This window comes from Manacus vitellinus, unplaced genomic scaffold (genome assembly GCF_001715985.3).
Source record: "Manacus vitellinus isolate BGI_N305 unplaced genomic scaffold, ASM171598v3 scaffold_38_pilon, whole genome shotgun sequence".
Lineage (NCBI taxonomy): Eukaryota > Metazoa > Chordata > Aves > Passeriformes > Pipridae > Manacus > Manacus vitellinus.
In genome coordinates, this window is record NW_021940526.1 from 2,588,783 (window position 1) to 2,613,021 (window position 24,239).

Below are 24,239 nucleotides of genomic sequence, written 5' to 3' on the forward strand. Positions count from 1 at the left end.
GATACTCCAAGCAGGTGATGTAATCCTGAACTGCTCATGGAGTTTCTGAGGAAGGAAAAGTCCAGGAAGGTTTAAAACCTTCCAGGAAAGGCCAGGGCATTCAGACCCAAAGCTCACAATTCTGCATAGCTCAGGGCACTTCTTGTTTCCCGGAGCTGTTGCAGAAGGAGCCTTGATGTGTCCTAAGGGGTCCCCTTGCAGTTGTTGCCTGGCAAACTCAACAGCGTGGGTTCGACCCAGCCTGTGCTGGAGGCTCCTGAAGATCCACAGCAGCGAGCTCTGCTTTGGCCCAAGGATTTGGAGGGAGAAGAGAGGAGCTCTAGCAGCTATTTCTGTCCCTTTTCCTTCTCCAAGCTGAAAAGGAACTGCAGAAGGGAAAACACAGCCCCTTTTGGGGTTTTCTTAGGAATGGCAGCTCTTACCTTCTCCATGATCCTGTCAATCTGGCGGTTCTGTGTGTCGATCTCGTTGCCCATGTCCAAGGCCATGTGACGTAAGTTGCCAATGATGCCGCTGACCTGCTCGAGGTTCTCATCCATTTCGTTTTCCCGGGCATCGTTTGTTACCCTGGGAGCAAAACACCAATTCTTTAAAGCAGAGACAGGAGATTCCCCCTGAAACTGTGATTCACCTGAAACCTCCCCTGCATCCTCCATCACTTGTCACCTGAGGAGCAGCTGCTGTGCCCAGCTTTGAAGAAAAGGGATTGATAAGCAGCTTGCCTGAAAAACATTACATGCTCATTTTTTGGATGTTGGGATCAATTGTCTGGGTTCATCACTGCTCCATTTATACTGCTCTTACTAGAAGTGTTGCTGTCTGAGCTTGCCTGTGCCACAAACTGCACCTCTCTGCAGTGATCATCCTTCTCGAACAGAGAATGAAAGGATGCCCCGTTTGGACTGTGTGTGGTTAGAGTTCATGGGAAGTGCTGGAGGGTGGTGGAATTACAGCTATTCCAGGTCCTCTCCTTGAAGTGCACATAGCTAATGGGAACTGTCCAGTCCTCTTATGCTTGGGGCTCACAGACTCGTTGTGGAAGAATTGCTTCAGCTGTGAAAATCCTCACCTAACATCCTATTTATTTCACTGTAGTTCTGGTAAATGACAGAAGCAGCTTCTCTTAGTAAAGATCTTCTGTCTGTCATTCTTAGCACTGTCTTTTGCAGTTGCTTGCTTTTTGGAACAAAACACTTGTACTTAAGCCAAGGCCCAGCTCAACTCTCCAGTGACTCAAGAGGCACGGGGTGACTGACACTGGGAAAATCAAGGTCCATGGGTCCCACTCAGAGAATCCCTATTTGTGCCTCTTCATGTAGGTATCTAAAAGGTGCTCCAGGTTATTTGCAGGACAATTAATATTATGTAGCATAACTTCCTTCACTGCTATATTGTGATCATGTCCCAGCCTTCATTTTGGTGGGGCTGCCATCCAGAAATTAAAAACAAGTGAATGGCAGACCCAGCAAACTTAAATGGCAACTCCATCCCACGCTCCAGATTGCATGACAGCATTGTTTCTATCACACTGATTTCCCTTTATCACAGCAGCCAAAAAAATAAGTGGATAATAGTTTTTGGAAAGATAATTACTTATTAATCCAGTGTCCTTAATCTTCAGAGATCAAAGCTTTGCCTACTGGAATGCCGTTATCCATTCAGCTGATGACATTGTCATCTAAATGATGCTCCATAAGCACTGTAATCAGTAGGTGCTTATTGCTGGATCCCTGTGCACTGGGGGAAGTTTGCAGTGTGGTTGCCATTGGTAGAGCTGTGTGTTTCCAACCAGCTTTCATTTGAGAGCTCAGGAGTTCCCACTATGTTGGGGCTTTACAGCAGCTGAGGAGTGGGGCATCATTCCCCGTTCAGTGAGGTTTCCTGGATGCTTATGAGCAGGGAAGGGGCACACCCCTGGTTAAAAGTGTACTTCAAATTCTGTGCTTGGCTCGGTGCTTTGGCAGGAAACCTGGGGCTTTTCTCTTGTTGAAAAGAAAGGAGGGGCTGCTGGATGCTTTTGTACCTCTTCTGGCAAGGGCGGATAACGGGCACTGCATGCCTTGGGACATAATGACAATAAATTAGTATTTATCTGACACTTCGTTTCTAAGGCATTTGATGACTGTCATTAATGAGACCCATAATAAGGCCCCCAGGAAAAGTGTTCATGCAGGGAGCTGGAGCGCAGAGGACAGTGCTGACTGACCATGGCTGTCTGCACCCTCACAGTGCTGCTGTGAAACAAATAAATAGATATTATTTCTATCTTATTATTGCCCAAATCCGGGCACTCAAAGAGGAAGGTTTAGGGTTGTGTTTTCAAGCATCTTCTGGTTCTCTGGGCCAAGACTCTTAGTTCTAGGATTTCCAGCAAGGTAACCATCCTTTGCACCAACTCAGGGGACCTACAGGGCCAGGGAAGTCACTGGACACAATGAGCCTTTAGTACCTGGGTTACTCACCGACGACCTGAAACCCCAGCACCCACCACCTGGTGGAAAACTGTCTCCATCTTATTACCCAGCACCACTGAAGGAGTTAATGAGCACCACAGAACTCATGACCATATGGAAGAAATCTAAATATATCAGTGACAAGGAGAATAGAGAGAGAACAGTGGATCCAAAGGCTCACCTGCGGATAAAGCCACCACTGATGGCCATCTGCTCCCGCTCATCTACGACACGTGCGGGCTGGCTGGCTACAACACCATCCTGGTTATTGCCCCAGGCCTTTTTGTAGGCATCACTTGATTTGAGCCTATGCAAAAAACACCATGAGTAACAAAGCATCAAGTGGACAAATGCAAAACTCTTTACCTCTCCAAGCTAAAAGCTGAATCAAGCAAATGAGTTTTCAGATAGAGGGTCATTGGTTGTATACCGATATATCATAACCCTGAGCAAAAGGAGGGCGTTGGTTTTTGTTTGTTTTTTTACTTTACTGCCACAACAACAGTGATGGTCAGAGGTTTAGTTTCCAATAGGGTGAATTGCAATTGTCAAGTCTACAACACTGCACACAAGTTTTTTGGATGTTGACTTAGTATCCAGAAAGAAGGAAAATTTAAAAAAAAAAAAAAAAAAAAAAAAGGAAAAATAAAAAAGAAGAAGAGAAGAAATACAGATAAGTAGAAAACATTGTTTCGTTTCAGTGACACATATGTTTTGACATCAAACACAGAGAACGTACTGGCAGACAGACATAAAAACAGAACTGCCAAGTATAGTGTGTACATCACATCACAGCAACACACCCTCTTAGAGAAAAACAGATTTGGCTAGAATTTAACAATTTACCATGCAGAATATTGAGCTTCTGTTGATGTGTTTTCAATATGTATGTGGCATAGTAGGCATTTAAAGCCACTGACCTTTCCCAAGGTGATTTGGGGATGATTTTATCATAGGGTTCATTAGATTTTTCAAATAATATATCGGTACTTGAGAATAGTAATCATACATCGACAGTTGATGTACAAACCTTTGTCCACAGAGACAAAAAGTAAAATAGGCAGAAATGAAATGAGTGCAGGAGAAAATAAAAGATACGAGCAATCTAGCATCAGAAAGGGAAGTTTTTCTACATTTTTTTTCGTGCACCAGCTACAGGCATGAATAAGAAGTAAAGCATTCTCACTAAGCACAGTTGCCCCAATAGTTCATCATACCCTTAATGCATCAGCAGTAACAGCCTTCACAATAAGCAAGACACAGGCAAAAATGGATCATCACTTCCTTCAGGAGTTTTAAACCACAGGACTTTAAATATAGCCTAGCAACTTGTTATATTTGTTCTTCCTGACAGTTACATTAACTTTCAGAGAGCCATTTTTGACTGAGCTGCCGTGGATAGAAAATTAAAATCCAGGCACACCTAGAGTGGCAGATTGACATGTGCAGCTTATTTAGGATCATCAGATGAGACTGAACACTTTAACAGGAGAGTGTGAGTGTTTGGAGTCCACAGGTGTAAGTTCTTGATTTTTTTTTCCTAGAAATGGAACAGTTTCCAAAAAACTGTAGGGAATTGCAAATCTCTGTGGTTTCTCTATTCTTTGGTCAGCTCCAACCCATCATCTAAACAGCCTTGTGGCTTGGATTTTGGGGAAGGAACTGAACGTGCTTCTGGAGGATTTGGGAAAGGACATGACAACCCCGTCTTTGGTGTTATGTTCTCTCCATGCCCCCTGAAGCAACTCAGTTTTAAATGGGCCTGAATATGTGTTGTATGCTACGATATAGAATTAAAATATAGATTAAAAGAGAATCTTTCATCTGTTTTGTAGCTTATGTCCTGTCAAAGTTTGTGAGGACTTAAAAAGATGATGGTTGGCCTGTTTAATCTTAGATGTCTGAACTATACATCAGCTTTGGCATTACTAGAAATGAGTAAATGAGTCATTCTCTTGCTGCAGATACCATTACAGGGGTTTGCCTGTTATTTAGACCTGTGCAACTTTGAGAGTGAAACAGTCTTTGTGTTCAGGGTAAGTGATCTTCTACACCCAGAATCTGATCTCTGTTTTCTCATGGACTTCCAATAAAAGTCAACAGTTGGAGCCTGGGTCTGCTCATGGTCAATAGTAGTTGTCCTTTTGAATGCAGCTTGGTCAAAGTTTCATGCCATGGGCCTTTTGAGTCTCCCGAGGATGTAGGATCAAGCCTTATGTATTGGTAAGGCTCACAGAGTTGTACTTTCACTGTGATCAGGGTACAGTTATGTGGGAAATGGTTAATCTTTTTTAAACACATGCCATTCGTCTCCCACCAGCCAGAAGAGCACTGGTGGATCATGGTGATTCTGATGCCCAGAACTGTGTGGATTTCTCTCCCTCCTACACTCCACTCCTCAGAACATCATCTCATTTGTACCAGTTGAGTCCTGGCATAGAGACTCAAGGAACAGTCTCTAAAAGCCTTGTTCATCCACACTCTGTTTCTGAACACTGGTTGGCAATGCTGCTTTATGAAATCTGGCTGCAGACTGCCAAGGTCAGAACACTGCCTTGGAGAAGGGGAGAGACACCCTTACAAACCAATGTCCCCCACATGGCATGCACACAGTGTCTTCCTGTTCTTGTAGCCTGGCACTGCAGCCGTAGTGAAGTGGCAAATGTTTTAAGGCCACGTGTCAGGTGCTAATCCCTTCCCTGTCACATGTCTGGCTGTCAGTTCTGAGCTTTTACAGCTTGTACAGTGTGGGAGATGTAAAGTTTCTGCTGCATTTGTACCTGCAGCTCTTCTGCATCAGGTCCTCTGGCTAAAGCCTGTCTTAGATAAAAACCTGATACAGGCAGTCCTGCTGACTAAGGCTCTGTGTGTGTGTGTAGCTCTTCCCATTTCTCCTGCCCTCTCTCCCACTGTGCACACCAAGGCAACAGTACACATATTTTGGGTAAAATGTTTACCCCAAAAAAGTATTCAGGGTTTGGTACACAGGAGCAGAACTGATTTTGTTTTAAAGTATCTGCATTGTGTCCCAAGGGAATTAACTTCAAAATAGATGTGATTGATAGGGCAAAACCCCAGTCTTGCTGTTCTGATTTTTGGCAAAATACCCCTAAACTCTATGGCAGCTCTTTCCTTTGGTCTTGATAATCGTGGTAGGATCAGACTTTGGCTGTGAACAAAGTATCACGCAGAAAGGGAGTTCAATACTCAGAACTACTGCTCTCTGCTTTCTTTCCTGCACAATCTCTGGCCAACCATTTCTGACAGCTTTCCCTGTAACCTGGTTGCATGCCGACTCACTGCATGCTGGATTTGCCATTCCTCAAGGACTTGGGGTTGGTCCACTTTGTCCCCGGTTTCCTCCACCCGCATAACCGCGCATCGCATTTCCGTTTGGCATTTAAAACAAGCTTTGCATTACTTGGAGGGCGGTTTCGTTCAAGTGTGATGGCATGCAAGCAAATTCGATGCATTTCAACATTTCTGCTTAGTGTACGTGCTACCCAAACCAGAGAAATTTGGCATATTCAGGTGTTCTCAAATTTTTTTTGACTGTGGCAGGATGAAAACCAGTTCAAGTTGGGTTCCAATTATGAAACGTCTCTTTGGAGAGAGCATCAAGGGCTATTTGTGCTGAACAATGAAAAAAGGTGTGATTTTCATCCACAATTTTGAGTAATGTTTAGTACAACCTCTTCTGCAGTTTTTCAGCTCTTTTGGTTATTAAACTTGTGAAAATATGCTTCACAATTTAGGGTGCCCAGGAATAAGGTAGCCCCAGTGTTTTTGTTCGCTGGAAAATGGAACCACTGAGTACACTTTGTGTAAAATGTTGAAACTTTTACCATTAAAAGGTGTCGACAGTGAAGCTTTCACTGCAGTATGCCTGCTTTTAATGCATCTACAGTAACTCCCAGTCGGTTGTCTATGCTATGAGATGGATGCATTTGAACCAGAATCGTTCTTTCTGCATGCCACATGCTCATCCTGTCCATGTGCCTAGCAAGGATGAGCTTCACAAGGCCTTTGGGATCAGCCTTAAGTGCTCAAAGAGATGAGGCAGGCAGCACCTACTTGTTACATGGACAGACACAAAGACCACAGAATTTTCCTAGGTCCGTCAAATTCTTTTCTGCTTCTTTCATGTCCTTATTGATTTGGTCCATTCCCTCTTCGATGCGTTCCAGTTGTTCTGATTAAACACAAGTATTTTATCCCCACAGAATGAAGCAGATGGAAAAGGACAAAGAAAAAAAAGACAAAAACTTCAGACATTCACTGTGACAAAAAACTGGACACCACATAGCAGAGCCGGTACCCAGTACCTACTTGTTACAAGGACATATGAAAAGGCCACAGCATTTCCCTAAATCTTTTAAATTTTTCTCGGCCTCCTTCATGTCTTGGTTGATATGGTTCATGCCTTCTTCAACACGATCGAGTTGTTCTGGTCAGGACAAAGGGATGACAGTGTGGAATGAATTGTATTTTTGCTTGTTTGCTTTTGTCTTCAACAGAACATGAAAAATGACCATGTAGAACTGAGTTAATAATGACATTACAATGCATTAATCTGAGCTGATGCATTGCTGAAGGGATGTGGGCCGCACTGGATGCCAAAGATAATTCTTTTACTAGTGTGGGAAGAGTAAAACAAAGGAGGAATTTATTTGAAATATATTAATATCAACAAGATGTAATGATGTAGAAAGGAAGGGTTATAAAACTCAAGGTCCAGAAACGTAATACAATACATCCACTTACTACGACACAGTGACATCCAGGAGAAAGAAAGATAGTGTTATTATTTTGCATTTATGTATGTTAATATAAGAGAAAACATGTCCTTCCATGGAAAATACTTCAGTTACTTACGCTTACAAATGCCTTGGAATTGGGTGGTTTGGGGCAACACAATTGCTTGGATTAGTGAGTGATAATGCTGGTAATAGAAGTACCAAAAACAGAGTGAGTGTTTGAGGGCTTGTATCCATGTACCCCTTTTTCCAGAGGCTGAGGAAACTGAGACCTGCCACTTTGACTGGCATTGGATATTAATCTCTAATCTGAGCGTGGCCTCAGGGCTGGTTTTCCTTCTGGTGTAGAGGCTGCAAATCAGGAGTAACCCCAGTGAACACAGAGCGACTGAAACCTCTCCGGGAGCCTGATGCTCACTGGAAGAGAACACTGGCTGTGACATTCATTGTCCCTGTCCCCAAGTGACCTTATGAACACAGACATGGGGTGCAGACTCGTGTTTTCAGTGGGGTCACTTCTGCTTTGCTCCAGGGCAAGAAAAGCAGCACCAAGCCCAGTAACCAGTCCCATACAGACAACTCTCTCTCTGCTGGCATCAAACAGAATTTGGAGTATTTCCACCAAGGGCTGGTGATGGTGTTGGGTTTTCTTAGGGACTCGTTGGCTCAGAATAACTTAACATCTTTATTTCTTCACTATTAAACAGGGGGAAGGTGTCCTAGAGCCACTGAATGCCACAATGTAAAAGTTTGGGAAGGGATTCTCTGCTGATGTAAATAGATATGGATCCAGTGGGATCAGGGGTCTTATGGGGAGTCTGTGGTAGCAACAGCATTTTACATGGGTGGAAAGCCTCACCATTTCATGAAGGATAAATTCAAATACTGCCAAGGATCAGAGAGTTACTTGGGAGTGACATTTCAATCCATTAAAAGCTGTAACTGTAGCTAAAGAGGCAAAGTCAAGGAATCCCAGTAAAACACAAACACATCCCTATTCACCTTACGGAATAGAAAAACACAGAATTAGACTGTAGAGGAAGGAACTAAGAGCACTGGTTATAGAAGGAATTTAATGTCATCCCTGATGTTAATTGAGTCCTATCCAGAAGAAAAAAAAAAGGCATTTCAGAAGGAAAATCATATGCATATTGACGTCAGTACAAAGCTCCTCTTGACTTCTTTGGGAACATGAATAGGCCTAATTTCTTACTTAGGTTTCTAATAACAATCAAGGTTTAGATTTTCAAAGCTTTCTGGGGGATTTGGATACCCAGTTCCCATTAAAATTAATTTTATTTAATTAATTTTAATGGGAAACAGGCACCTCACCCCTCGAGGGCCTAGAAAATCCTGGCCTAAATTATTCAAGCTGAAATAATTCGAATATTGAACTTGTGCTCTTTGTTTAATTCTTGCACGAGACAGGGCTTTGAGAAGGAGAGGTGCCATGTCAGGATGGAGAGATGCATCTGCTTTTCAGGTGTCAGTTCTCATTCTCCTCATCTTGATGGGCCTGTCTCCTGACACCACAGGAGTTATTGATCCCAAATCCAAGGATATATTTGGAGGATCAGAGTTACCTGGCACTGTCCTCTAAAAGGGGCACATATCGTGTAAGCAAAGGATTGGGAAACTAAGAAGGAAACCTGAGAGATGGACTGCACAAGTTCTGCCTGGTAAACTGCTGAGCTGAGAGCCAGAAATGCAAGGTTGGATTGTTTCAGTGCACACTGTAATTTGGGCTTTAGCAGAAGCTTTGGTTCGTGTCTGCAGGTGCAGATTGTCAGTCTCATCAGAAATGGGAGTCTGTGGCAGAAGGGGATGCTCCTCCCAGTGCTCCTGCTCCTGCCTAACTCAGAGTCCTGCCTGCTCTTGCATAGTTGGGCAACTCTTGCTCTGGGAAGCAGCTGTGGGAGTGTGAGCTGGCTTTTATCCTGGCTCATGCAACAAGATGGGAATTGCTACATTTGTGTGGCAGACTCCCACCTCCTGCTTGCGAGAGCTGTGCTTGCAGAGCCCGTTCTGGGGCCTCAGTTCAAAGGCAGCTGTACCCACACGTGCATTTTGACACTGGGCGGGACACAACGTACTGACCTTTCTTCCACTGATTTTCCTGCTAGTCCTTCTCTAACCTTATCTGCCCAGCAGAAAACTCCAGGTAAGTCTGCAGGGATCAGTCCCAGATCTGCTACCGCTGGTGGCTTCCAGTCTAAGCTTGTTTCCTCGCCCAGATGCTCATTCTCTGAAGCCACGTGTGTAGTAGGGCCTTTTGAACTTTCTTTCCCTGTTTCTTTTTCTGCCTGAATAAATGAGTCCTAATTGAAGAGTAGATGTGACATGACTCAAACACTTTCATTTTAATTACAGCTCTCTCTAGAAACCTGACTTAATTCATCCTGCTTCAGGATTTGTGTGTGGTGCTTATGCTATTTCTGAATAGAAATGGGACCCACACTAATTTATCTTCCATTAAAGGAAACCTCATCAGTGTAAAAAACCATGTCATATTTGTAACCCAGAAGTCTAGACAGCTGGCTGCTGGTCCTAAAACCAGTTCTTAATGTCATTGGCTGGATTGTTAACTGGTTAAAATCAGCATAGTTATGCTGGCTTTGTGGAGCAACACCAATTTATACTTGTCAAAGTCCTGGTCCCACAGGCAAGAAAATAGATTCATGAGTCTAACTACAGTTATTGAGGCATAAATATTATAGTGGAATTAACTTAAAGGGGTCAAGCTGGATTTGTTTTGGTATAACTGCTATTAAAATCTGGCCCAGAATGAATCACTGCTGGTAGGAAATCAGATGGCTATCAAAAGGTTAATTTAATAACTGTTTTCATAGATCTTCCCTATTCCAATGTTCTATATTGTATTAAAGGTTTTAGGGAAGAGAGTCTGCTGGCATAAATTGCCATGAACCTACACAAAGTCACGCCTACAAAGGATCGTGTCCTTTGTCTCTCGTTTATAGAAGCACTTCAAGGTCAGAGTTTGACTTTTTTTTTTACAGTTTGTTGCAATATTCTTTGAATATACTACATCTATCCTTATATTTATGTATCATATATAAAAAAATTGGTGCTGCCTGGCAGCAGAATACAGAGGTAGGTTTCATTTTGATTTCCTTCCATTTTATTTTTCTTCAGTAAACTCTGCTAATTATTAGCCCTTTTTGCATATTGATACCCTTGGATGCCTGAGAACTTTCATTCCAAGGTAGTGACCGTAAATCTTCTTCCAGATCCTACGGCAAACTGATGGCATATCTTAGGACACAAAGAGGAATATTTTTTCACCTGTATCATTATACTTGTGAATTAGTTGTGTAAGGCTACTGGGGGACCACAAGCCAGTCCTGTTAGTTCTACCATAACATCGTGCCCTTTTGCCAGTGGGTCTTTGCCAGGATCTTCCATAACATCCTGGAAAGTCCCCACTCTGTGACTGCTCTGGGGAAGGGGCTGGGAGAGGGAAGCTGTAGCAAGGGCATCCCTCAGCTGCTCCTGTGGCCTCCTGAGCAAACACAGCTGCAAAAGCATCTCACACAGCGTTGGATGCAGGACCAGAACAGGGCAAGTGTGGTGCTGCTCCACCTTTGCATCCCCAGCTGTAATTTGCAACAAATATTCCTTGACTGACGTCCAGGATCTGGGGCCAGGTAAATGTGGAGATGGGAACTTGCTCCTTTGCTTGGAGTATTGTGCAGAGAAGCAATTTCCACAAGGACAATTTTAATTAGAGGAAAAAAAAAAGGAAAAAAGAAGAAGGACACCTTAAGAACACATTGTAATCATAATTGCATACAAGAGGGCTGAATTGGAAAGAGAATCAGCAGATTAACTGCTTCCAATGCTACTCTGTGATCCCATTTTCCATAAAGGAGAATCCTATTGGAGTGTAGTACATTTCTAGGACAGCCTTTTCAGAAATCCTGAGTCTTGACCTATCTGTGCTCTGAAAGGCACTGCAGAGCACAGGTAGGAATGGCAGAGAGCTGGCAGGGAGTGCTGTGAGCCCACGTGTAGCTCTGCTAAAAATAACAGGAGACAAGGCACAACCTGCTTTGTGGGGGTTCATTTTCCTTTTGTTCTGCACTACAATTTCAACATAATTAATACCATTTTCCCTGTAGAATCTGGAATAGTCATTAGTTACTTTTTATTTCCCTAATTATCCTTTACTCACACAAAACTGCCAAACTCACAACTCCTGCTAAAGAGGTCAGCTAGTGTGGGTACCATCACATGGTGCCAGTGCTTTTGCTCGGGGGGTTGCCCAGTTATTTCAAAGTTTTATCTCCCTTATCAACTTGATCTGGAGTAAGATCTTCTGGGTACATTCATCTGCTCCCTGTGTTCACTGGTTGTGCATTTGCTGTTGCTGGTGCAGGGAGAAAATTTCAATTTTCAAGGAAATGACGTTTTCTTTGTCGCTTATCAAAGTTGTGGCTATTCCTCTATCTTGTCTTGGATGAGAAATGGCTGTGCTGCTACTGTTGTTATTGGAAAAGTTTCTCCCCTCCACCTTCTTTGGAATACAAACCCCAAATCCTTTTGTAATAAACTGCATGAGGACATCATCACACACAAAAAAATGTCCTTGAAATCCTCCAAATCTCTGTCCCTGCTGACACTCCCAGGTGAGAGGACTTTCCTTTGGATGAGGAGAGCTACCATGGGACCCCTTCTATGTTAACAATTCAGGTTTGTTTTCATATTCCTACTTTGTAATCTCAGTTTCATTTCTACAGTCTGCTTTTAACCTATATGCATCTAAATATTAACATTTTTCTAAATTAGCATGTTTTAAAGACATATTTAATGAAGCAGAGCAATTGCCATGGCTCAATAATCCTTTGCAGCATGAAGATTTTAGTGTAAAATGAAAACACTTTAAAGAGTTATATACGTATTTATATTTAAATCATTAATTAAGGGAGATTGACTAAAGGCCAGGTTTAAAAAAATGTAGCATTATGGATGCACATGGGGGCAGGGAAAGACTTTCTCACTGATGGAAAAAAATCTCAGCAAGGAGAATCTGACCTCCTAGCTCCTTCCTGTGGGCTCCCCAGGGGAAGGACTGTGTTGAGCTGGTTTGGATGACAAGGCGTGGCTCAAAAAATGATAATTTGGTATTGCAGAGGGACAGTCCACTCCAAATCCCAGTGACTTCAAAGGGCACTGGAGGAGGTCTCCAGTTTTTATGGCAGCCCCATCCTCTGTGAAACAGGGGTAACACAAGCCCTTGTGAAGCTCCCCATGTCTGAGGGTCGTGGCACACTCACTCTGCCATGTGCTGCACAGCCAGCTGTGCTAAACCTTGGGGCTACAGGAGCTCGCCAGGCTGGCTTGGTTGTACAAATACTGGCATTGGGAAATTACCTGGACTTATTGCCTTTTATGATCCCAGAGACTTCTGCCTACTGATACCAGAAAATCAGTTCTGCTTTCTGTTATTTACATTGAATTGGCTCAGAGAAGTTTTCCTTGTAAAGTCTGTTTAACTTCCAAACAAGCAATTTTGTCAGGAAACCTAAAAACAGAGCTTCAAGCAACTGCAGAGATTAGATATTCTGCTTGCCGCCCACTGCAAAGATCAGTGTCATGTTTTCTGTATATTTAACACCTAATAATCTTAAGTGACTTGTGCAGTCAGCTGCAAAGAGATCACATGGCAGTGTTAGCAAATTATTTCCTTAATCTGATAATCTGCTGAGACATCCGTGAGCTGCACACATTGCACTAATTACAGAGGGTTCAAAGTCATCATTAGCGGGTTTTGCCCAGTAGTATAAGTCCTTTATTGCTAAAATAAAAAAAAATAATCAGGAATTATTACACCTACATATTGCTAAAATGGAGAAAACTTAATTAGACATTTAGCATAGGAGAGTGGTTACAATATTCTCAGGGTTTGTAGCATTATTTGGCTGTTTTCCTTTAGAAACCCACACTGTATATAGTCATAAGCTAAATTTACTGAACCACTTAAGGCATGACCATAACCAATTTAAAGAGGCTTTGAAACTGTCTGATTCTTTCCTGTAGGTATTGACTCAGTGCATCTCTGACTGTACAATATATATTTCAGGTTTCACTGTCATTTAACACTGAGTTCCCTGGACTCCCAAAGAGATGAGTGGGTTCAGTCTCAGCTCTTTGGCTCATCCAGATCGTCCTTCCTATCATGACTATGGAATAAATCATCAGACAAGTTTTGCACACAGGGATTTAGCAATAGTAGAATTCCAAAATAACAAAACAAAAATTCAAGGTTAAAATCAAAATAATCCTCCCTAGCAATCTGTGGAAAAATAGCAGTTAAAGAACAGGAACAAGTTTTCCCAGGAACCACTAAAGTTTCTGCTGCTCTGCCTGCGAAATTATATTGCATGACACATCTGGATATTTACACTTCCTTTGACAATATTTGTGATTTATTACAGCTGTATAATTCACTTCTGAAACAAAACACATTATTTAGACAGGTGCCATATCTGTTTCAACATAGGTAATTTCTGGTTTTCTGTATTCAGTGATTGTTCTTTTACTGCCATTATTTTTCAAAGACAACAAAATATTCTCTCTAATATTTTTCTTGTCAAGATAAATTGATGTGACAAAATTTTGCTGGGTTAAATTCTTTTCTCTAAGGGGAGAGTGTGTGGGGGGGAAGAAACATTTCCTAATACAGTTTGGTGTCATGACATATAGTAAATAATAAGAATGGCCTTTGGGGAGCTGGTTTGATAGAGGGTAGCAGAAATTTATACTCTGTTGATTTATTGGAGACACCCTTTTGCTGTGGGTCTGCACCAAATGAAAAGTTATTAGTTTTACTGAGGGGAGGGGGGAAGGTACCTACTTCTTTGTCATATTGTGAAGGGCCAAAATGTAATTTCCTGGAATGTATTGAATATATCAGGCTCTGGTTTTGTCATTGTCATCCACACACAGGGAGTTATCTAAGCCTGAATCCTCCTATATGGTCAATTGTAATGAGCTGATCGTGCCACAGCTTTTAATGTTAAAACTCTGCCATCCTCACTACCATGTCTATACAAAAAGCAACTGAATTTTACACAAAGTAAACCTGTATTACCTCTTCTTGGCATGCATTTATTGCATGCCTTTCACTTGTAGCTTAAACTAGGGGGACAATTCCGTAGCACCTGCATAAATAATGCTGGATTTTACATTCATGGAGGCAAATCTTCTCCTCATGTAGCTGGATCTTGACCCAAAGCTCGCTGAAATAAAGTGGTGATTTGGATGAGTTCAGCCTGCAGCTGTCTTTGACATTAATGGGAGACAGATCAAAAGAAGTACAGACTCTTAGGCAGTTGTTGGTTCTCTGTCAGACAACGATGCTAAAGGCAAAGAGGTTTTTTGGGTTCTCATGCACGACCACACATATTTTGTGTCCCTCGTTTCCAGGGTTGCACACAGTTAGTACAGAACTTTGAGAAGGGTTATACTTCCTTACTGAAGCAATCTGAACTTACCTCCTTGCTCATCCAACATAACCAAAGTCCTGATACCAGCATCTTTACTCTACATCCCAATAGTGGTAGCAAGGGAAGGAGAGAGAGGGGAGAAGAAAGAGAGAGAGAAAGAGAGATCAGTGAGGGAACACTCAGCCCTTGGTACGGGACACAGGAAGACAAAAGAAAAACAGGGAAAGGAATGACAAGGTCATCAGGGGCTGGTGGCACAGTCCAAAGACTTTATGTGCCTGGACACTGCATAAGGAACCAGGTAGTCTCAGTTGTACCATCAATCCTTCTGGACTCACCGGGATACTGAACTTCTGCTGAAAGCACAGAATCAGGGACCTTGCAATTAAAATAATCACTTTATGCAACAGTAATTTCTAAAAAGAGAGGGTTCATCTCCAAGTTCACTGAAGCAGAAGAAGGGAGGATGAGGCTGTTGGTATTGCAGGTGTGTGTTAATCCCACAAAAGAAATTCCCAGGGAAAACAGATATGACACAAGCATGTTTGGGAAGGAGGCACAGTGGTTTGTACACAGCCCTTGCTGCTGTCAGAAGTCAGAAAGCTTACCTACTTAGGAAATCCATTTTAAAGTAGGCTAATATTTAATAGGATTAAGCCATATTTTTTGGCTCAGTGATCTAATAGATATGGGTTTGAGCCAAGTTTTAATTCAGTCAACAGACACCTTTTGCATTAATGGACTTTGAATTGAGTTCGAAGGTAGGATTTTTAAAACACCTACACACTGAAACTGCCTCTGCTCCCACAGCTTAGTGGGAATCTTATCACTGCTGTTGCTGGATACAGGGTTTGAGCAAAGCTGAGCCACTCAGAGATCCCACTTGCCTAAACCAGCAGCAGGGCACCTTTCACAAGTACAATTTTTGCATTTGTTATCCTCACTCTGGGCTGTGATTGGGTGTCTCGGGTTTCTGGGTGCTGTGATACCGAGCTGTATCACAGATCAGATTAGCTCCTTTTTAATTACCAGGGGGAAACCAGCTCCATTCTGCTTGGAGCTGTGATAACATCTGTGAATAATTAATGGCCTGAACGATCATCTGCCTGTTGCATGTCAAGAGCAGATGAAGTAAGTCCTCTGTGAAGAGGAGCTACCTGGACATGAGCAGCAGTAATTTGCCTGCTTCCATGAACATAAAGCTATCTATGCTCCTGTGGAACAGATGAAGGTGATGGTGACCATTTTGCAGGGGGCAGGGGAGATGCTCACAGTTGCAGGGGAACACAAGGAATAGAAACCTAAAGTCCTGACGGTCCCTGTGCTTTTCAAGCCACCCACTCCTTGAGGCAAATGAAGGACTTCATATTATCCTTCCTCCCAGCTGCCCTGCTCCCTGTCATCACCCATTCTTTTCCTGGGAGCAGGGAAGTGTCTCTGGCCCTCAGCTGCCCATTCTGTGCTCCCAGGGTGCTCCCAGGCAGGACACAGCCCACGCTGGCTCAGCCACAAGCCTGACTCTGGCACGCTCGAGGCTGTTTGCCTGGTGCAGCTGGTGCTTCTCTGCTGGGCTTCAAGAGGATCCTGCTCGGCTCAAGAGGGACGAGAGATGCCTCTTGTCTGCCTCTCTCTGCACTCCCATTCTTGTCTTTAATGTCTATGTCACTGTAGAAACTGGCAAAAACCTCAGATGTGTGCAGGCTGGCTTGCTCCCTCTTTTGAAAAAAATCCCTGTGTGAGGTGCCAGATGGAGAGAAAAGGCCTCCTGCCTCTCCCCATAGTCTGCTGCACCCTGCTGCCCTCAGGTCAGCCACCTCCCAGGTACCCACTGCTGCTCTCTCTCCCTCCAAGCTCATACTGCATTTACTTGAATCCCAGCCAGCTTTTGTTTTTGAAGCCTGTAGAAACTTAGGGTCCGAGGGTTACCTTAGACTTGCCTATTTAGAATAGAGAAACCACTTTTAATTATCTTACATTTGCTGTGGGACAGGTCTGCTAAGCACTGGATGTGCAATGGCTTTTTATTGGACTCTTTCTTCTATGCTCTGAATGTCCAGGGAGGTCTTACCTTAAAAGAGTTAATATTGATCTATTTATTTCTTATTGTATTTTAACAAACATACGTCATGCAAATATAAGAAGGCTGCTTGGGTCCTGAGTCATCTTGTGTTTCAGTAAACATATTTTACTGAGTCTGACATGGGACTCTTCTAAATACTGGACTCAGAAACCTGCAGCTGGTACTGTGATAGTTGTTGGCTTTCAGAGAATCAAACACAGCCAGGTTGAGAAATATTTGCTGCTCCTTAACCCTCTTACCTTAGTTTCCTGCTGTATTTAACATCTGAGTAAACTCCCTTTATGCAGCTAAGATGTCCAGTGACCTGAATAAGACGTGTGCTGAGAGATGAACTCAGCAATTAGACCTTACGGTTTGTATTTCATATCAAATCCTTACAGGGAGTGAAAGAGGTGACATTTTCTTTTATTTACCTGATCATCAGTGCCACAACATCAATACTAATGTGAAAATATTAAAGGGTGTGCAGTGAATATACTTGTCTGCATCTGTGTTCTAATCAAAAGCATATTGAAGCTAATAAAGAGATGGTGACTGGCAAAGATGGGAGATGATTCAGACATCAAGTGACAATCTCCTGCTGTTCCAAGTTTGTATTAAGCATTAATTTTCAGCTTTTCCACAAAAAATTAAATGTGTAAAGCAAATTTTAAAATATAATCACATTTGTGCATTTAAAACAGATCCGGACTTCTAGAAAAATTCAGTATTTTTATTGTAACTGATCCTTTAGATAGCTCAAAACCAAACCTGTCTGTAAGACAGAACTGCTCTAAAAATGTGTTCATCATCCATATGTCTGAGCAGGAGAAAATCACTCAGTACCTGACCTTCAGTGACAACAGACTGAGGCATCTCTGGGAACTAAAAAACCTCTTCAGTTAAAAGTTTCTGCACTCGAAGTATCACAGAAAATCCTCTTGGTCTCAGTGGGACCAGGTGTCAGCAGATGCACTAGAACTGGGTGCTTGGAGAATGTAACAGGAGGTGACAGAAGCTGTGTCTGCAAAGTGCCAGCCCAGAAGAACCTGTTTGACAACCACTGATCCTAAAACCTCGACAGCAGGCTCCCATCACCAAGGGCCCGGTGACCATGGTTTGATTTGTCTGATCCCGAGGGCTCAGGAAGGATTCCCACCCACATCCAGTGCTCACCAACATCACTAATATCCTATGTGGGGAGCCGTGAATGGGTAGAACTAATGAGGTCCATCTTTTTATGAAAACGTGTGCTAATGGGACACGTTCCCAGGGATTAGAGCCTTTCTTTCTTCCTGTAAAAATTCAGGAATTTCCTAAGACCCTCCAGTCCTTGCCCAGGCAATCCTCTGTTTAGTTTGCAACAAAATAGGGATTCTCAGAAAATGGGATTCTTCAACTGGGTCTGGCCAGGGAGAAGAAAAATGCATCTTTCATAGGACCCTACAGAGTTCATGGAGCACATTCCATTTTCATCCAGCTCTCAGATCTGTAACAGCCTTCTCTCTCCAGGATTACTTCTGACTCTCCTTGTCTTCTCATTGCACTTGAGAGGAGAATTTGGACTGTTGGATTTTGCCATGGCACAGCAAACATCTCACACTCTTTTCCTTCAGAAGAAAATGGCACGGCATCTCTTATGTTGAGGCATTAAACTGGCAGCTCTGGAGTTCCTCTGTTTATCCATAGTGCAGGTTTACTGCACACAGGCAAATATATAATATATATAATAATTTTGCACGTCAGATGACCCCTCAGAGCAGGAGACCATCACTTTCAACTTAGGGGAATATTAGGGGAAACAGAGCCTATAAAGTTTATGAAAGTTGGTGTCCTTGAACCTTTCACCAGCACTAAGCTCTAGTGTTTAGATAAAAGCAAACTAACAAGCAGTACTGGTTTGGGTATCCTTTATATGAAGCACATGCCCAGGTTTTCCACTGGGCCACTGGCTAAGCTTATGATCAGAAAGCCAGAATATATGATTTTAAACCTCTGGGCTTAATTCAATTCTTAGATACTTAAGTCTATCAGTGCTTCAGTGAAGCCAGTTTAACAGCATAACTGGGAACCCTTCTGGAGGCTTTAATGTACATTATCCTCGATCTTCTGTAATAGCTTCTTCAAACTTTTTGGGGGTTTTTTGTGAGTGTTTCACTCAGAGCAAGTCAGCAACAAAACATTCACTGAAATTTGCCCAGCACTTTGGAGGGGAAATGCATTGCTATTTCATTTCTTATTATTGCTGTTACATAACTTAATTTCCCAAGGTGGGAATAAAAGTAGGGAGAGAATTGGAATGACTTCTCAAAGGGCTCATCAGCCCCTCCAGGAACACAGTGTGTTCTGTCCTATCCATACCTGCTACAAAAGGCAGCTACTAAAACTTTGGGTTAGCCTGAGGGGTGATTTTCCTAACAGTGTAAGGAAATGATGTATTGGATAGAGAATCCAAATTCTAGAAATCTCTTTCTCTGCATTTCAGGAGATACCTTGAAAACCAGATATGCACTCTCAGTTCTGTGAAGAACACATGAACTTCCACTTCGATGAAGAATTTTGCTTTAATCAATATGGATTATAGAGTTTGTTTTGAATAAATTAATAGAGACAATTATGTTCCAGGACAGGCTGACATTGCTAGCAGTTCCCACAGGCACTAAAGAGAACTGTCAACACCCAAAAGACAAAAAATGTGGCCGAGGAAACATTTTTTAGTCATCTGTAGTAATGCATTTGCTGGGCTCCTGCTCCGAGTTCCCTGTCGCCCTGTTAATGCTCCGATGTCTCTCCGTGCCTGATTAAAGAGCCACGTGACTGCTCTGCCTGTTAACTCAGATCCTCAGCCCCAGTGAATCTGTGACCCCACCTTGAATCCCATGTGCCTGGTTTTTGTCTAGTGCAACCAGACTCCAGTGCTGCCACTGCTTTATACAGAGAGAGGGGTCTAACCCTGCGCTGGAAGAACTGAGACCAGAATTCTGGATCACATTCCCTTGTGCCAGACATGCATTTCTGTGGAATTACACTGGTTAAAACACTTTTCTTTGTAGAACTGTTCCACTAATGCAATAGTTCCAATGGTTCTTATGATGGCAAATGGATTTTTCAAATTAGCTGTGGCAAGATTTGGGCCAAACTCTAAATTAATGTGATACTTTTATTTTTCAGACTAGAGAAAATTTGACTGTGATAATAATGTCAGGGGAAACCCACAGCTAGTAAAATGGCATCCTGTGTGTTCAGTGTCCTGTGTAGGGCAGCATCATGAGCTTATCAAACTTTTATAGCTTAATATTTCAGCTTGGATACTTTGTAAGCTTCACTCTAACATCAGAGCATATGAGCGGAGAACATAGTCCTCTCTGAATTTAAATGTACAAAACAGCCCTTTTGCCTGGACATGTTCCTAAATGCTTTCTTTTGGGCTTTCAGCAGTGCTGATCTTGTTGATATTAAACTCATGGCTTTTCCCCTGGCATGTGATATTCTGCATTGCATAACGTGGCCTCAGAGGTAAAAGGCTTGAACAAGAAAATAAGGAGGTCAGCTACAAACTACGCATTTACTCTCGCTTGTTCTTCCTCAGTTCATTTTTATTTTTTGTTTTGGCCCAAACATTGCACAGCATCATCATAAAATACGGGTATTTATAGCACTGAGTGGCTCAAATGAGCACTGGTCAGTGTAGATTAGCCGTGCTGCCTGGGTACACTGGGCACCACAGAGCAAACTGGGGTTTGGAATCTGCCATTCCAGAACGGAGCTGCCTTGGGGCAAAGCTGTGGCTGCTTTTGTAACAGCCACTCACCACTTCTTGCTTCCTCTGTTGTGCCAGGACTGGAAAAATCAGCTTCTTGCAAAGCTGGGTTATAAAACCAAGCAGCAGTTCCATATTTGGTTTTCCTTGCTGATGTTCCCTGGGAATATCAGGCCTTAGTCTCCAAACTCAGACTGGTTGTCCTGGGCAAGGAAGGCATGATCCTTTGGGACATGCCCCCCAGACAGTGACCTACAGTTCATCATGAAGCACACCTTCTACTGCTGCAGGGCTTCCCTGGGTGGACAACACTGTTCTGACTCAGGAAGGAGTCAAGTCAGTCTGTTTATTCTGTATTTTCCTGGTATCTAACAGAGTGGAGCCAGCCATGAGAGGACTCCATACATATGTATATAGCAATAATGCATAGACATGGGGGCGTCCTTTTCCTGAGAAAGGAATAACATATTTGCTGTATCAGAAGGATAAAGTAAAAAGCACTCTGTCACTGAGAAAGAATATTTTCTATCTCTACCCACTAGACAGGTTCTGCTAAGAAAGGGAGTATAATTGGATTTCTGGGGTCTATTAAATCATAGCTGTGCGAGTTCGATTTCAAAGACTCTCATCATTTGTCTTTTCAGTATAAAATCTCTCACTCCCTAAATGCTTCATTCTTTTAAAAGTACCTAGGAGATGGGATCAGAATAACCAACCAGCTGTTTAGACCACAGAAGGATATTAAAGGTCTTTGATAGTCACATTAGTGAAAATAATATGCAACTCATTTTAGAAGAACTCCCTTGACTGCTCAGTGCTGGTTTTAGCAACTTCTCTATTTGGACAGGGAGATATTGTAGCATCTGAATAAACGCCAGGTCCAGAGAGATGCTGAGCTCTTCCAAGAAGCTCTACAGCCCTCCATAAATTCAATGGTAAATTCAGCAGTCCCAGTTCTCCTCCCACTTTGCCATTTGCCGTGATTTAATGCTGAAATCCCAGTGGCATTCACAATATGCTGGTTCAATATGTTAGGAAGACTCAAGCAGTGCACAGGTCGCACAAACACGGCTCAGGAGAGACAGGGCTGATATTTACTGATGGCTTGGCCCTGAGCAAGTCACTTCCCTTTCCTGTGCCTCTCCTTCTTCCCACTCATCATCTGCCTTGTCTATTTAGATCACAGGCATTTTGGGGCAGCAGGCTCTCCTGCATGGTGCTGGGGGGCTACCCATACGAGACTGTCTTCCATGTCATCAAATTGGTTTCAACAGGAGCTGCATCCAGCACAGAGTTGACACAAAGTGATGGTTAGAAATGGTGTGTCCAGGGAATTGTGCAGATAAAAGGGACAGATTGCTCATGAGACAAGAGCATGTTTCGGCTGCAAGGGGCCCGGATCTGAAGTGTTTGTGGAGGAGAAGTGATGCTGACTATGCTCGGTGACCCATCTGTCTGTCTGTACATGGAAATTTAATTTTGTCTCCACTGGACTCCACTGATCTTCACAGTCGTGATTGATTCCGAGGCCACTCAGCCTACGGCTGGGATTGTGCTTGTTCCTGAATGTGGGACCTGATGTAATTTTCTTCCCCTTGTCTCCTCTGGAGACTCCTCTGCTTGTCAGGAGTACTGGGACTGTCAGTGCTGATGACCCTGATTAAAAATGTCACCAGCTCCAGCGCCAGGGCTCACATGGCGTCTGAAAATAATATGTCCTGTCAGGCGGCAGCAAAGTTTTCCACCACCTGATGGCTGAACACTTGAAGTTAAACTGAGTTTGAGATTTTCCAACTTTTAAACCCCTTTGTTGTGAAGAGGGTGAAATACAGCCTGACTGAATTGTTTTTTCCCTTCTGGGAGTGACCCCTCCAGGCAGGTAGAAGCTGTAGTAGCTGTGAGGACTGAGCCGGGATCCCCTTCCTTAGCACCGCGGAAAATCAGAGAACTCCCTGTTCCAAAGCAGTCAATCTAGGACATCTCATGAGCCTTGAAATCCTGATAAATATTTCAGAGATACATAAAGAAGTGGCATTTAAATACTGTGACTGGTGTTCTATAAAAATAGCTCAGAGTGTTTATGGAGAGGGAAGTATTTAGAGACAACAGGGCAAGTGCCCTGAGGGCCTTTCTCACCTTCCCTGCTTGCGGTGCTAGGGCAAGGACAAGAGAGAGGTGCCAGCACGAGGCTCCCAGAGCTCTGCAGCACCTTAGCCACTTGTCCCTGACTCCAGGTCACCTTCAGAGGCTGTGCCTTTGCTTTATCTCCAGTATCCTGTCTCAATGGATACTCAGGTATGGGCAAACCAAACCAGTGCCTCGGCTGCTGGCCTGCCGTGGACACTTGGCAGCCAGGGCACAGCATCTTGAGTGGCCCTAGTAAGGGGTAGGGATAAGGAGGGACAGAGTGGCACATAAAGCCATGGACGTGCCTTAGCAATGTGAGTTATTAAAAAAGCACTTCCAGCATCAGACTCTCCATCACAACAGAAGTGCAAATAAAATGCAAGTCCTTACCTCTTCGACAAGCTGCAGCATTCGACGGGTGCTCTCCAGGGACTGGAATGAAACAGAGGAAAATGTGCTTAGATTTGGCAAGTTATGCTTTCCAACACTGATGTGCAGGCTCATGCTGACACCATGTTTTTCCTACACTCTTTGCCTTCCCCCCCAAATCAGGCCATCAGCAGGGCACTGGTGATTTCTCCATCTCCAGCTCTCCATTAGGACTTGCTAATGCAGCAATTCCCACTGCATCCTGAGGCAGCTGCAGTCTCCAGGGCTTGTGGTCCCCTTGCTCACACACTGCGGCGGTGCTGCTTGGAACAGCTGGTGTTCCACTTTAAAAATAGTCTGTGGTTTTCAGCTACGACTTTTCAGGGACTTAATTGGTGACTTTTAACATTTAATAGGTTTGACAAATCGAAGGAATCCTCAGAAAATATTAAATTGCTGCTCTTTGCTCTGAGGCCAGTCAAACTGATGCACAATCTAATTCCTAAACCAAACTCAAGATCAATAAAAGCCTTAATCTTGACTAAACACAACATTAAATTTCACCCCAGCTCATCTCATTTCCAATTCTGCTTTCAGTGTAAAGCTGACGGAAAAGCAGAATCAGCCCTAGAAGTCCTTTTGCCGGCTGCGCTCCTATTCCTGGCTGTGTCTTTCACACCAGCCCCAGCCCCAAGCTCCCAGTTTAGCTGCTGGTCTCACCTCATCGGCGAGCTGGTCCGCGCGCCGCTGCATTTCTTCCAACTCATTGCGCATATCCGCGTCCTCCGCCATCTTAGCTGTGGGTGTGTTTGGGGACGCCGCCGATCAGGGAGTTGTGCTCAGCTGCTTGTGAGCCTGGAAGACACAGAGGAGAAGAAACTGTGTGGTTAGGCTCCCTGGCTCGCTGAGTCGTGCTGAAATGTCAGTCCCACAAAAGTGCTTTAATTACAGGAGTGCCCTCACCCAAACTCTCCCGTTCTGGATGGTAATTCCTGCATAGTGGAGAGCACACAGGGTTGCTCAAGGTGCTGCTTTATTCCTGTGTTATTAATCACTCTTGAAGAACAAGGATGCACCCTCGTCATGTGCTTTGAGGAGAAAGCTTCCTTTTTTCTTAACCTTTCAAACGTTATTCATATCAAAGCTGGAGGCTCAGGAGATGTTATTTGCTGCCAGAAACAGTCCTGAAACCCATTCATTCTTCTCTAGAATTAAAAGGCTTAATGTGAAGGAGGTCAAGGCTGAGTC

At 43.3% G+C, this 24,239-nt stretch overlaps 1 protein-coding gene across 1 annotated transcript in view; it reads right to left on the reverse strand.

The window, feature by feature from the left end:
- Nucleotides 1-23,843, reverse strand: part of SNAP25 (synaptosome associated protein 25) — a 28,621-nt gene extending 4,778 nt beyond the window's left edge. Inside the window, exons 1-6 of the mRNA XM_008932980.2 lie at nucleotides 23,712-23,843; nucleotides 23,013-23,054; nucleotides 14,725-14,773; nucleotides 6,528-6,645; nucleotides 2,635-2,760; nucleotides 423-567 (exon numbers count right to left, since the gene is read on the reverse strand). Coding sequence (XP_008931228.1) covers nucleotides 423-567; nucleotides 2,635-2,760; nucleotides 6,528-6,645; nucleotides 14,725-14,773; nucleotides 23,013-23,054; nucleotides 23,712-23,783 — 552 coding nt within the window. The 5' untranslated portion in view covers nucleotides 23,784-23,843. The remainder of the gene's footprint in view (nucleotides 1-422; nucleotides 568-2,634; nucleotides 2,761-6,527; nucleotides 6,646-14,724; nucleotides 14,774-23,012; nucleotides 23,055-23,711) is intronic.
- Between the last annotated feature and the right edge of the window lie 396 nt (nucleotides 23,844-24,239).